The 15,233-nt window shown below is 36.3% G+C and overlaps 1 protein-coding gene across 3 annotated transcripts in view; it reads left to right on the top strand.

Annotated features, from left to right (window-relative positions):
* Cntln (centlein) overlaps positions 1-15,233 on the top strand; it is a 243,179-nt gene that overhangs the window by 105,021 nt on the left and 122,925 nt on the right. For all 3 annotated transcript variants that reach the window (XM_085839197.1, XM_085839196.1, XM_085839198.1), the window contains 2 exons: positions 7,794-7,946; positions 9,619-9,744. In XM_085839197.1, coding sequence (XP_085695323.1) covers positions 7,794-7,946; positions 9,619-9,744 — 279 coding nt within the window. The remainder of the gene's footprint in view (positions 1-7,793; positions 7,947-9,618; positions 9,745-15,233) is intronic.

Genomic DNA, 15,233 nt, shown 5'->3' with positions numbered 1-15,233 from the left:
GCGTTATTGACAGGCTAAGATAACAATGTAAGGCCAAATAAACTAAAAAGTAGCCTGGGGGTTTTTATTATAGAAAAAGTTATAAATCAGATATAAAATGGATGCTACATTTTTGGGATTGGACATTTTGTAAAATGTTAAATACAAAATCGAGTTCAGTTTTTCATGAGAAGAAAATCATGTCTATGATATATAGACTCTTTATACCCTGCCATCTTGGCAATGTTTACTTTCTTTTCAAAGAATATTTCAGTTGTGTCTCTTACTTATATCTGTATTATATAGTCAAACATACACACATAACAGACTTTAAATACACATACACCTATATATGATTTCAGTGAAACTCTCCTTTATGAGAAAATTTTTGAAAGATAATTTATTTTTATATTCTTTCCCCCCAAAGGAAAAAGGCTGCATTTTGTTTGTTAGGCTTAGTATTCATACATTTCTTAAAGAAGTGAGATAATATATGTGAAATAGCAAAACTATATACTTTGCCATTAAACAATATTGTATTTAAGGAGTTTTACTATATGATCAAATAAACTGAACAACCTAACTTAGGATTCCTTATGACTGTTGACAGCTGGGAAACACCTTGCATGTGCCATGCCATGTTCAGTCAGCTTCCACTGCGATGGCAATGGCACACTGTTGGCTTACATTACAGAAACACAGCTCAAAGTTTGCACTATGTCATCTGCTTGTTTGTTTGCTGATGGTACTGGAAGTACTCAGGGCCTTCTATGCCAGGCAAGACTTCATCGTTGCTCTAGAAGTGTGGACCTTGGTCTTTCCTCTGATTGGACCATGCCACTGTGATCCTTGGCTCTGATTGGATCATGCCACTGTGATCCTTGGCTCTGATTGGATCATGCCACTGTGATCCTTGGCTCTGATTGGACCATGCCACTGTGATCCTTGGCTCTGATTGCACCATGCCACTGTGATCCTTTCCCTCTCAAGTGTCACTGTATCTGGCTAAATATTATTGAAAATTATTTTTGCTTTATTCTTCAAATATACAGAAAGAGCAATTCTCAGTTTCATATGGAAAAACAAAAAAACAGGATAGCAAAAAAAACAATTCTTAACAATAAAAGAACTTCAGGGGAATCATCATCTTTGACCTAAATGAAGCAATAGAGATAGAGACAGACATGTTGATCAATGGAATAGAATTGAACACCCAGAAATATAACCACACACCTATGGATACTTGATCTTTGAAGCAAAAAATATACAATGAAAAAAAGAAAGCATCTTCAATAAATAGTGCTGGTCTAACTGGCAGTCTGTATATAGAAAAATGAAAATATATTCATAGTTGTCACCATGCACAAAGCTCAAGTCCAAATGGATCAAGGACCTCAACATGAAACCAGGTACCCTGAATCTAATAGAAGAGAAACATGGGTTCTGGGGGAGCCTTCTAAACAGAACTCCGATGGCTGAGGCTCAAAGATCAACAATTGATGAATGGGACCTCATGAAACGGGAAAACTTCTGTAAGGCAAAGGGACATAGTCAATAGGACAAATCGACAACCTCCAGATTGGGAAAAAAAATCTTCACTAACCCCACAATTGATAGAAGGCTAATATATAAAATATATAAAGAACTCAAGAAGCTACCCTCCATAAAACCAAATAACCCACTCAAAAAAAAATGGGTATAGATGTAAACAGAGAATTCACAACAGAAGAATCTCCAATATCTGGGAAGCCCTTAAATGTTCAAAGTCCTTAGTGATCAGGGAAATGCAAATCCAAACAACCCTGAGATTCCACCTCACAGCAGTCAGAATGGCTAAGATCAAAAATTCAGGTGACAGCAGATGCTGGGGAGGATGTGGGATTGTCGGTGGGATTGCAAACTGGTACAAACACTCTAGAAGTCAATTTGGAGGTTCCTCAGAAAATTGGAAATAGATCTACCTAAAAATTATTTTTAGACCATTGATATAACATTGAAAAGTTACTTTCTTTTCAAATTCTATATTTATGTAGGATTTTCAAAAAAAAAAAAAAAAAAACAAAAACCCCAAAAAACCAAAATTACCTTAAGGACCAAATTGTAAAGGTATTACTTAGCATTTATTTATCAGACTGGGGGGCTTGCTTTCAATCTTTAGCACTAAATCAAAACTGTGATTACTTCCAACTATAGGCTTTTACAGTGTTGAATGTATATTGATATTTAATATTTGATATTATATTGATATTAATATTTAATAATGTTGAATGTATATTGATTTTTAAAAATATATTTAAAGGGTAGAATTACTATCTCCTCTTCCTTGAAAGTCTGCAATTAAAGATATTCCTCTGATTGTTTCTTACCACATTAAACTATGACCTCACACTGCACCATTTGTTACAAGAAAATAAACTAAAAAGTAGCCCAAGATTTCTTATTATAGGAAAAGGAATTATCTCCAAATTATTTCCAAGATAAAAAATTCTAAGATGTTACAGGTTATATTTTAAGAACAGACTTCCTTAAAGAAGTCCTTTGGTTTCCTAGCTTGATTTTGTTATGTATATAAACAGCTCTTAAAGAAGAAAAAGGTGCCTGATGATATGTAAGGATGTAACCCATAATAGACGTGCTATGTATGTACAAACAAGTTCATGGTTTTGATTTGATAGTGTTAAGTTTGAAAAGGAGTAGGTTAAAATGCAGCCCAGTAAGACACAAGAGTGAATTTATAATTTGGTAATATAATAAATACTATATTACCCAGGTGAGCAAGATCCCTATCTGTAGTCACCAAGCCTTGTAGATAGTGTTTAGATATTGTGGTTTGCTTATGGTTTATCTTCCCACGGTTCATTTGTGGTGTACTTTTTCTTCAGTGTGGAGATTTTAGGAGCCGTAACACCTTTGAGTGGGGATGGTGAGAGAACTAGGTTATTGGGTATGTGGTGCTTGGAAAGTGTTGGTGTAGTTTTTGTGGGAACAATCAGTTAAAGGCTGACAGAGCTCTTGTAGGAAAGTTAACTTGAGCCAGGTAGTATTGGTACATGCCTTTAATACCACACTTGGGAGGCAGAAGCAGGTGGATCTCCATGAGTTCAAGGCCAGCCTGGTCTACAGAGTTCTAGGATAGCCAGGGTTATACAAAGAAACTCCGACTCTGAAAACAAGCAAACAAAATTAGCTTAATACTCTGGTTTCCTTCCTTTCTTTAGAACCTAATTTGCTTTGTTGCTCTCTTTCATGATGTGGTATGGCAAGGAAGGCCTTCTTCAGAACTGGAACCAATTTTCCAGAGCTCTCAGCTTCCAAATGTGTGATAACTAAGCTGTTTTTTCATGTAGATCATGCAACTCCAGATGTTCTGTTGTAGAACTAGAACATGGATGCAATGACAAGGGTACAGTACCTGTATCCCTCCAGATGTTCTGTTGTAGCATCAGCGCATGGATGCAATGACAGGGATACAGTACCTGTATTCTCTCTCTCCAAAGCTCATAACCCTAGTCTATTATGAGGATAAGACTCTGATGGGGGTACATCATACAGTGATCGATCAAGCTCATCTGAAGTAAAGAAATTTTGTAAAACTGGTGCCATCAAGAAAAGCCTTATGAGATATGCCAACCAAATATAATATAATATGTGCCAGATGGAAAACTGAAATATGGGTGACATTAAAGTAAAGAGATAAAGAAAACTTAATAGACTATGTAGTTAATAACAGTGTTTGGATATTGGTTAATCATAATTTAAGATATCAGAAATGGGGGACTGGGTAGGAAAAGACAACAGAAACAGAACAACTCTAGGAAATACTTGTTATCTTTCTGCACAACTAAAACTGTTCTTGAAAGTGTTCATGGAGGGCTGGCAGGGTGGCTCAGTGCTCGCTCGCTGCCAGATTACTGACCAGAGCCCAATCTCGGGAACCACGGGGATGAAAAAGAATAAACTCCTCTCCCCCAGGGTCTTCTTTGCCCTTTCATGTGTACTCCCTCTTCCCCTCTACATACACACAAGTAAACGGCTATTACCAGGGATCCATCCCATAATCAGCTTCTAAACGCTGACACCATTGCATACACTAGCAAGATTTTGCTGAAAGGACCCAAATATAGCTGTCTCTTGTGAGACGATGCCGGGGCCTAGCAAACACAGGAGTGGATGTTCACAGTCAGCTATTGGATGTATCACAGGGCTCCCAATGGAGAAGCTAGAGAAAGTACCCAAGGAGCTAAAGGGATCTGCAACCCTGTTGTTGGAACAACATGATGTACTAACCAGAACCCCGGAGCTCTTGTCTCTAGCTGCATATGTATCGAAAGATGGCCTAGTCGGCCATCAATGGAAAGAGAGGCCCATTGGACTTGCAAACTTTATATGCCCCAATATAGGGGAATGCCAGGGCCAAAAGAATGGGAATGGGTGGGTAGGGAAGTGGGGGGTGCTATGGGGGACTTTTGGGATAGCATTGGAAATGTAATTGAGGAAAATATGTAATAAAAATATTAAAAATAAAAAAAAATAAATAGTGTTGAATGTATATTGATTTTTAAAAATATATTTAAAGGGTAGAATTATTATCTCCTTTTCCTTGAAAGTCTGCAATTAAAGATAGCCTGTGTTTATTCCCTTTTTTTGTAGAAAACATGGAATATATTTAATGAAATGGTCACTGGAAAAAACATAGTTAATCTTTCCCCTCACTATTTCTGACACTGTGAAGTTTAGCTTTGTCTCATGCTTGCCTGGCACGCTCTGTATGCTGCATAGCCTTCTTCCCTCAACTTATCATGGATATGTTTCTGAATTCTTAGCATAAAATAATACTGAGTGTATTTTTATGGATTCTGATGCATATTTTAAAATTTCTCTAGAAAGTTAAAGAAGATTAAACTCCTTTCACAACGTTTTTAAAACATAGAAATCATAAACTGGGAAAAACTTTAACTGGGTTTCTCTTAGAAAGTAAGTACATCTAGCTATAGAGAGTGATGCTTTCCTTGAAAATAATTGGGTGGGAATACCGTGAATAAGTTTTTACACTAGAACAGCAGTGCAGACTGTGTTCACACATTGTGTTGTTTTATGGTTTATTGTTTTATTTGTTATTTCAGAACAGTCTTGCCTTACAGAGCAGGTTAGCCAGGAATTTTCGTTGTATACAAGGGTGACCTCATACTGGGCAATCCTCCTGTCCTAAGGATTGACGTTGCAGTATTCAGCACCAGCCCAGCCTTTACATCTTTTACATTAAAAGATGGTTGTTTTAAAGAAAAAAGTGGAAATTATGAATATATCTCTTGTCAGAGTGATGAGAGTCATTTAAAGGACACATGATGTACATAATTTGAGAAAAAGAAAAATAAAATTACATAAGATGGTGGATACAAATGTCTCTGCTTAGTGACTTCAAAGCCAAGCACAACCCGTTTTACTTGCTTGCATTGTCTGCTAGATCCTATATAAATTTGAATTATTATTCTTTTCAAAATTTAACAGTAGTTTGTTGAATTTTTAAAAATGCTGCTTAAATATCTTTTTATTATTAGAAACATCACTAATGTTAATGAATATAATATAAGAAGACATAATTTCAGTGCCAGTGTCTGCTTTTGGAACATTTTAATGCCTTTATGAACATTTGACCTATTTATAATTGCATATTAATTTTAAGATAATCTTCATGTATTGTAATCTAGTGTCTTAACAACTCACATTTTAAAAAACCTCAGATTTCTTACTACATATACTTACAGGCTAAAATTATGTTTCTTCTGTTTTATTATAAAGTTTGGTTAACCTTGAAAAGTTATTCAAAATCTATTTAGCAAATGACAAGAAGTTAAGATATCCCTTGTAACCAGATATGGTGGCACATGCCTTTCATGCTAGCACTTGGGAGGTAAAGGTACGTGGGTCTTGGAATTTGAGGCCAGATTGGTCTACAACTGAATTCTAGGATAGCCAGAGCTACACACAGAAACCCTGTTCAAAAAACAAACAAACAAACAAATAAACAAACATTGTGTTTGTGTGTGTGTGTGTGTGTGTACACATATATGGTGACATGGACAAGAGCAGCATACCTTTTAAATGTTTTTAGCTTGTCAGACAAAGGAAATATTTTTGAATAGTATATGTTTGATTTTAATAGGAGGGAAAAACCAAAACAGCATGATGTGTAAAGTACCGGGAAGACAAGAAGGGGCAAGTTACTTAGACCAGAATAAAAGTGGCGTAAGACAGTTTTAGCCACTTTGAACACTAATTTAGTATTCAAAATAAAATGATGTGTGATCTTGGCAGTACAAGACAAACACCTCTGAAGGCAGTGTTTGCGGTATGGTAAATTAACCCCCTAGACATTTAACCTCCTGGACATTAATCAGGTGATTTAAATGCAAAGGGTTCCTAAAAATACAGTCATACAAGTAAAATAGTTCTCTCTCCCCCAAATCATATGTTAGGACTATGGATTTCTGTCTTATTCTACTAAAAAAGAGAACAGAAATAAGAATAAAGTGGTATTGCCTTTGTTCAGGATGTACATAAATGGATATGCACATAAATTGTACACACACATGTACATAATTGCATTTGTAAGTTGTCAGAGTTGTGGTAATATCATTTGGGAAGGATGGCCCTGTGCATAATTTTGAAAGAAAAATATTTTCAGGGCTACTGGATCCATATTGATAATATTTACATTCTAAGATTTGGCATTTTGTTGTGATTAAATAAACAATAATGGGCTGGAGCAATGGCTCAGGGATTCAGACCCTTGCTGCCTTTGCAGAGTACCTGGATTTAGTTCCCAGCATGGTGGTTCATTGTCACCCATGATTACAGTCTCAGGGGACCAGATGCTCTAACCCAACATTCCTATGGCTCCTCTACGTATGTGGGACTTATACATACACTCAGAAACAAATAATATATATGCAAATCCTTTAAAAAGGTTAAATCAGTGAAAACATTATTTTCATAATGATTCAATATTCATCATTTGGAAAGCAAGTGATTAAGTTGGAGAAATATTTGTACAAGAATTTTCTGGTCTCAAATCATTAAGGGAAAATGGTAGAATATCACAGAAAGATTGTTTTCATAAGCAGGTTACCTATGGTTCCCATTATTAAAATTTGGGACTAAACACTAACAGTTTATAAGATATAAACAGATCCCTAAAGAGAATCTTAAACAGTGTATTGACTCAAAATTATTGATGTGTCATTATTAGTACTCCATAGGCTGGTAAAGTCTGCATGGTGCTGGCACTCTCCTTGCCCTAGGTTCATATTTTGTGCCCCTGGGTGACTCCTGATGTTCAGATGGTAAAAGCAATGGTCAGTGAAGGGATACCTGTCTGTATCATGAGCTCATAATAATTGATTCATATATTTATAGATGAGGGTTATGGCATGGAGCCTCAATGTAAAGTTTTTTACTTTTAAGTATGTATGTCAACACTATATCACTATCTATACATTTGTATAGATTCTTGGTGTTTTAGCTTTAAAATGACACTCTATTAGAATGATATAGTTTATATAAAAGGAGGGGTTTTTGGTTTGTTTGTTTCTTTTTTGTTTTTGTCTTGGAATCTTTCCCAGGGCCTTGTGTATATAATGCCTGGACTTGGTTCTAACCTTTTATAGCTTATAGTATGCTGTTAAAATGATTTTTTCCAAGGATGTTTATGATTTATATGGTATAATAGTAACATACCCATATTTGTAGATTATGTAAAATATAATATAAATGAGTCTTTATATTTAAGTGTTAAAAGAATGTTTTCTTAACAGGCACCGTTATCAACCTTGGAAACATTGATGATCTCACAGAAGTCTGAAATTGAATATTTACAGAAGAAACTGAAAGTGGCAAATGAAAAGTTGATGGAGAATAGATCTTGTGACCAGGATTTCTCAGAGAAGGGGACCGAAGGAAAACACAAGGTGGAGATGTTTATCATCTTAGTCATTGTCAGGAAGAGGCTGGCAAGGCAAGGGAGGAGTCAGGAAGCAATGAGAAGCACGCATTTATTTCCTTATATGTATATATACTGAAACTAAAACCTTTAATTATTTTGTTAAGGTTTCCTCAACTACCTATTAGAGTTTATATTAAGATGTAGTCAATTAAATTCCTAATTTTAATTAAACAAAAATTTATATTATAATCAATATTTGTTTCTGTATTATATGTAAAGTACAGGACATTGGAATATCAAGTACTAAAATATTTCAACCTTAATTTGTTTTTGGTCTTTCTTTCTTCCTTTCTTTCTTCCTTCCTTTCTTTCTTTCTTTCTTTCTTTCTTTCTTTCTTTCTTTCTTTCTTTCTTTCTTTGAGATTTAAAGGATAGCAATAAAGATAAAACAACAAATTTTACTTGGCATATTTCTTTTTACATTCTCTGTTTTTCTTTTTCTTTTTTTGGTATGCACTTTGTACTATGTTATGTAGCAGAATATACTATAGAATATTTAGATATCTATAGAAATATCTTTATATTGTAGAAATAGCATAGAAAGGCTGAAGTAGCCTTTTCCCTAAAAGGAAGGCATTTTAGACTTTTTCCCTCACACCTGTTACATGAGCCGTGTTTCATGAAAGCACAGACCCTGTGTTGAGGATGGTAGTTTGGGGTTCAGTTTCCTTCCAGTTTTTTAATGATTGGAACAAGCTGCCCTAATAAAGGAAACATTTTCAATGAGACTGATGGGTGGAGCCGTGGCATTCTTACCTGTGCCCTATAATATTGACAGTGCTTACCCGAAGCGTGGCTTTTGTTCATTTTTCACAATATCACTACTGCCCTTTACAACTCTTCTTATCCTAAAAGCCCTATTTTAGTGAAAGGAAACACTCATAAGATTCAAAGCCCACATTTGGCTGCTTGCTGTTCTGCTGAAGTTTGAATAGATACTGTTTTGATCTCCAAGGCCAAGAAAAGGAAGGAGAGGCATGTTTTAGACATTTTCTTTTTCTATTTTGTACGGACATGCATAAAAGGGGAATACTGCTGCCCAGGTTTATAGTCATTTTCCTGCATTCTGTCTCCAGATTGGTATATGGAGCTACATAATATAAACACACATTCTTGTCTCTAGTTAGCCACATTACAGTTAATGACCATATGGTCATTATAGTATAAGATCTACTGTCTGTTGTATTTATATTCCTCAAGCATATTGTTCCTTCAACTTCACAGTGTGTTAAACTATTTCAAAGGGGAAAAAATCCTTTCCCTCTTGTTTCTGGTTGTCCTATCAAGTGTAACCTTGGACCCTTATAGAGCAATTAGACCAGCCTCTATCCCCTCCTTTGTAATGAGGTTTCTTGCATTTCTGAGTCTATAACCCTTTAGTCTTCCCTAATGGGACATCATTATTCTGAAAGAAACAATGTAAATGTAAATGAATATTCTCATTAACGAGTCACAGAGAAACCTTTAGCTGTAGCACTGTGGTAATTTCGCTTGTTATTTCTCGGGTATTCCATGCAGGACTTTTTTTTTTTTATAATTCATTATTAGTATTCAAAATTACTTGTTCTTTAATTTTGCATGTCTTTCATAATCCAGCGTTTCAGCCAGTTCAACCATGTCCTTGTTTTATTCTCGAGGAACCACCTGTGAAACGTTCAAGGTCTTTGTCCCCAAAGAGCAGTTTCATGAACTCTGAGGAGCTAAGGAAGCTTAAAAAGGCTGAAAGAAAGATTGAAAACTTGGAGAAGACACTACAGCTAAAGGTGAACTTTAAACCAGCTCTTTAATCATAAGCACGCAAAGATAAATGTAAACAGAGCAAGTATATAGTTCACAGATTATGCTTGCTGATATTTCTTTCTGATTTTAACTATTATGTAAAAACATACAGTCTTTAAAACTGATTTCTTAGGAATATAAAGTAGGGGAAAATTTACTATTTTAAAATGAAATATATACTCATTAATGTCAAGAAAGGGGAATACATTTCTTACATTAGTTTAGACACAAAAGTACAACACTATACATAGTGAAAAAAGGAATTTCCTGTTGTTCATTCTAGATGATGGATGTTTTAAGACTGGATTGGGTTAAGCATCATACGCACTTCACTGAGGTCACTTACAGATGCTGTATCAGGTTTATAGAGGAAACACTGAGCAGGGAGTGAGTGTGAGTCTGAGACCTCCATCCCGGGTGGTGGTGCTGCTTCATTCAGAGTGTAGCTTCCCTCTTCAGCTGACAACCGCCTCCTCACAGACACACCAAGAGATCTGTCTCCTAGGTGATCCTAAACCTAATGAATTTGATAATGAAGACTACCCATCAGTTACTTTTACATGAGAACCAGGTAGAGCTCACTGTGTAGCTCAGTGGTAGAACACTCACTTAATACACGCACAGCCTTCAGTTCAATCTCCAAGCATGCAAAACCAAAACAGACAAATGCAAACCCAATGAAAATACCAAATAAATATTTTATGTATTTATGTTTTCTATTTCAACTGAATTTACTATAGAGCATGTATTTAAATTCCTTCTCTGCTCATCTTAAGAAGAATATACCTTTTGCTTTGCCTTTGAGAGCAAATAAATTCTAACTTATATTTATGACAGGATGTTGCTAGTTATTAGTTATAGTTTTTTATAATATAGTTAATATATGTAGGTATATACATGTGTATGCATGTGTGCACACACACATATATACTCATATATATTGATCCATATTCTATTTTCATATAGGATTATTTACATTAAATTGTCATTAACTCACCCAGTAACAGAAGCTGAGAAGTTCTAGATCTATAGTTATGGACTTGAGGTCTAACAGATCCAAACATATAGTTCCAGTCTGAGTGCTAAGGCTGTAGAACCAGAACACACTGTGTAAGTTCATGTTTAGCTCTCAGTTTGAGTCCAAAGACAAGGGAAGATGAGAGTCTCATCTCAGAGATGCTCTAGCAGGGAAGAAAATCTTTTTTTTTTTTTTAAACTGAGGTTTTCACGAGATTGAGGAATGCTATATATTTTAATCACTAGTTAGTGCACTCTTTTGCTACTAACACAGTATCAGAGAATTGTACCTAATACAGAAAGAGTTTTCTTTAGGGGTCCAGTTCCTACCCATGGTGGGGAGGAAGCATCCCATCTGGAGCCGACCTTCTGCAGGCAGCATATAACCATGAGTGACAAGGAACACTCTCCCTCCCTCCTCCTACTAAGCCCCAGCAATTCAGTCTCACAGTCTTCATGGAAAAACAGACAAACACAAGCCAACAAAACAAAATAAGACTGATCTGATCTTCCTCTATCACATAGGCCAGACCTCCAAGCACTGTAGTCGCTCGAAGTTCCTGCCGTCTCAATAACTCACGGTAGAGGTTAGCTTCTTCACAGGAAGCTTGGGGGATACTGCTCAGTGGGAGAGTACTGGATCAGTATGTATAAGGTTTGGGCTTCTATTGCCAACACTGCAAATAGTATTAGTAACAGTAGAATGAGTGTGTTTGTTTTACCAGGACTTCTGCAAGGCATCACCCCAAATGGGTGGCTTAGTACAATAGAAATGTATTGTCATGGGGTTTCAGACGAGGCCAGTCTAATAGTAAGGTGTCAGCCAGACCAGACCCTCTGATTGCTGAGTGTCAGTCCTATCTCTTCCTCCTCATTTTTGTTGCTTAGCTATCCCTTGCCTTATAGGTGGCATCCCCCATGTCTTCACATTGTCTTTTATACATGCCTTTCTGTGTCTGTATTTTACCATTCTAGAAATATATTAGATTAGGGCCCACACAATGACCTCATTTTTATTTGATTGCCTTCATATAAATCCTGTCTGAAAAAAATCATATTCTGATACATCAGGATTAGGATACAACATAGTTTTTTCTTTTATTCTGGAGGAATAAGTGGAAGAAGGCTGATTTATAAAACTGTCTGCATTTTTTGTTCTGACTTCTTGGTTTTTAGGCTATTACCTGTGTGTGTGTGTGTTGAAATTTTGTTATGGCCTTTGAGTGATCATAGCTTGGAAACATATATTTACATCTCCCCAAATACAATCCCCCAATCAGGTAATAATTTCATGGAGTTTTTATAGTAGCAGAAGAGAGAAAGTTATAAGTTAGAGCACTTTAAAAAAATACATTGATAGGAACAGTATATAGTCAATTACAGCAGGCAAAGGAATCTCAACTCCAGGTCTCAAATGTTATCTGATTATATTCTTAGCCCTTTGGTAGAGAATGGGTTTTTGTTAATACATTCCAAAAATTGTTTACCGTTGATCAGGATATTATGTCAGACTCTGAGGTGGCTAAGGAGGCTTTTTGAGTGTTAATATTAGTCCAAGGGAAATTGTAATTCAGATATCAGATCATCAACAACAATAAAAAAAATCTGTATTCAGTGAAGCAGTTTTTTTTTTTAATCAGTCTATGAACCTATGAAGACAGATTCACACCAAGTCCATCAGTGATGGGCATCAAGAAAGGAACCTGGAGCAGAATCCATGGAGGACAGCTACTTGCTGGCTAGCTCACAGACTCTTACGTAGCTAGCTTTCTTGTTGTAGTTCAAGACAATCTGCCTAGGAGTGGCACAACCTACAGTGGCTGGACCTTCTTACATCAGTTATGAATCAAGATAATCCTCCACAAACTTGCCCCAGGCCTTAACTGTCCTAGGCAAGTCTTCAATCACGATTTTCCTTTCACATGTCTCTAAGCTGTGTCAAGTTGACAACTAATGCTGACTAGGACATAAAGTTTATATGTATTTTTTCAAAGTCCTAAGACATATGGAATTTATACATTTTAATAAAATTTAAGTATCCATAATGCACTCTTTGGAGATTCATTAACTCATTAATTCATTAACTCACTGGTTATTATAGATAGAAGAGAGAGAACATAAAGTTGGAAGGGGGCATGGAACAGGGAATCTGGGAGAAGATAGGGGAGAGAAGTAGAGGTGAATATGATTGAAATATATTGAAAACATGTCTTGCAACTTTAATGAGCAGAAAACCTCAGATGGGCTGAGAAACTCTGTCCATGAAAGCTGACTTGACTGACACCTATGAAAGCTAGCGATAAGATCAGCTTACCAAGCTCTGTCATATACTGCGTTCAGACTGCAGGGGAACTGGCCCACAGATGGAATCTGTTCCACCCTGTTAGCCCCAACCCTACCTGTACCTCATGTGTACCCTGTCCTCTCTGGCAGAGAGATTGGTATCATTCATTGTTGAGATAATGGATAATATGCTTCTGCTAAGATCAGATTATTCGTTTTTATTTATATTTCCAAGTCACCTTCTTCAGTATCCATCTAGCATGCATGAAATTCTTAAAGAAACATGATCAGGTATGGGGGAGGGAGGAGACAGGAGAGAATCCCTGAGGGCCAGAAGAATGAATGGAAATATGCAACCTCAGGAGTGGGGCATGGGGGTGGGAGGTGGGGGCACCCTCCGGAACGTACCAGAGACTTAGGAGATGAGAGACTCTCAGGACTCAAAGGGAGGGACCTTAGATGAACTGCCCAACCTTGGGGAGAGAGAGCTCTTAGAGTCTACTTCCAGTAGAAAGACAGGGCATCAAGTGGAGGGATAGGGTTGCCATCCCACAATCAAAAACTCAGGGCCAGAATTGTTTCTGTCTAAAACAACTGCAGGGACAAAAGTGGAGAAGAGACTGAGGGAAAGGCAGTCCAGTGCCAGGCTCAAATTGAGATTGATCCCAAGGGGAGGCTCCAAGGCCTGACACTATTACTGATGCTCTGGTGTGCTTACAGACAAGTGACTAACATGGTTGACCTCTGAGACACCCAACAAGCAGCTGAAAGACTTAGGTGCAGATACTTACACTCAACCATTGGACTGAAGTCAGGGACCCCGTGGTTGAATTAGGGAAAGGCTGGAAGAAGCTGAGGAGGAGGGTGACCCCGTAGGAAGACCAGCAGTCTCAACTAACCGGTACCCCTGAAATCTCTCGGACACTGAGCCACCAACTAGGCAGCATACACTGGCTGTTCTGAGGTCCTGGCACATATACAGCAGAGGACTGCAGGGTCTGGCCTCATTTGGAGAAGAGGCGCCTAACCCTTGAAAGACATGAGGCCCCAGGAAGTTGGGAGACCTTCTTGGTTGGAGTAGAGGGACATTTTCTTGAAGGGGGAAGATGGGGAATGATCTGGGATGAGGAACAGTGAGAGGGTGGACCAGGAGGAGGGCAGTGACTGGACTGTAAAAAAAAAAAAAAAAAGTAAAAAACAAAAAATGAATCTGCACCAAAACAAAAAAATTCATTTTGCTAACTTCCCTTAACATGTGTTCTCAGATCACTGCTATTTGAACAGAGTTTATGTTTCTAATTGATCTTATTTCACCAAGGAGTGTTTAGCCTAACCAGAAGAGTAGATTAAGAATCTCTGCTGTTCTTATGAAATAAAAAAGAAAAGAATAGAATATGCAAATATCATTGAGGAAAGTCACTTAATACAGTTTATGTAGTTTCTGTTTTCTAGTGTTTCAATGTCCCTAGCCATTTTAAAACAAAGTGTATAGAAAGTATTTAGTAAATGTTTTATAGAATGATCTAATGAATAGCTCTAATTCATGACTACTCAAAATATTTGTGTGCCTTTTAGGAAGATTTGGTAATTAATAACATAAAATGTGTCATTTCTTATGTTTAATTTTATAGTATTAATTGTTGTGGCAAAATAACTCTCATAAAAAGCTATTATTTTTATTTTCACTATTATATGTGGAATAGGACTTAAAGAATTAGGGTTCAATGTCAAACTTCTATAGGTAAGGTTATAAAGCATCTTTGGTTATTTATTTTCATTGTTTCTTTAGAGGTAACTGTATAAACTTAGATTTTACCTGTTTTAGTGTACTGAAATAGGGAAAAATGAAATGTATCTTATAGTTACATTTTAAACTCCATATTATGTTATATTTTATACTTTAATTCTATTTCTAAAGGAAGACAAATGTATTTCACAGCATCACATATGTGTATGAAAGTATATTTAAATATTAACATTATATTGATTTATAAGCCTTAGTATGAGTCCTCTATTTTAATAGGTTAAATTTTAAGAACTTTATAAATGTTACATAAGCACTGGGGCAATGAAGAGACAAAATTAAAACAAAGTTCATTGGTTTCCTATAATAATTTCTTATCCTATAGAGCTACAGACATTAATTACCGTAGAAAAGCAAAATACTTACAAG

The sequence above is a fragment of the Mus caroli genome, unplaced genomic scaffold (assembly GCF_978045245.1).
Source record: "Mus caroli unplaced genomic scaffold, Mus_caroli_1 scaffold_6, whole genome shotgun sequence".
In the NCBI taxonomy this organism is placed as follows: domain Eukaryota; kingdom Metazoa; phylum Chordata; class Mammalia; order Rodentia; family Muridae; genus Mus; species Mus caroli.
Note: the sequence above shows the minus strand (reverse complement) of the source record. Positions and strands in the feature narration are given on the sequence as shown.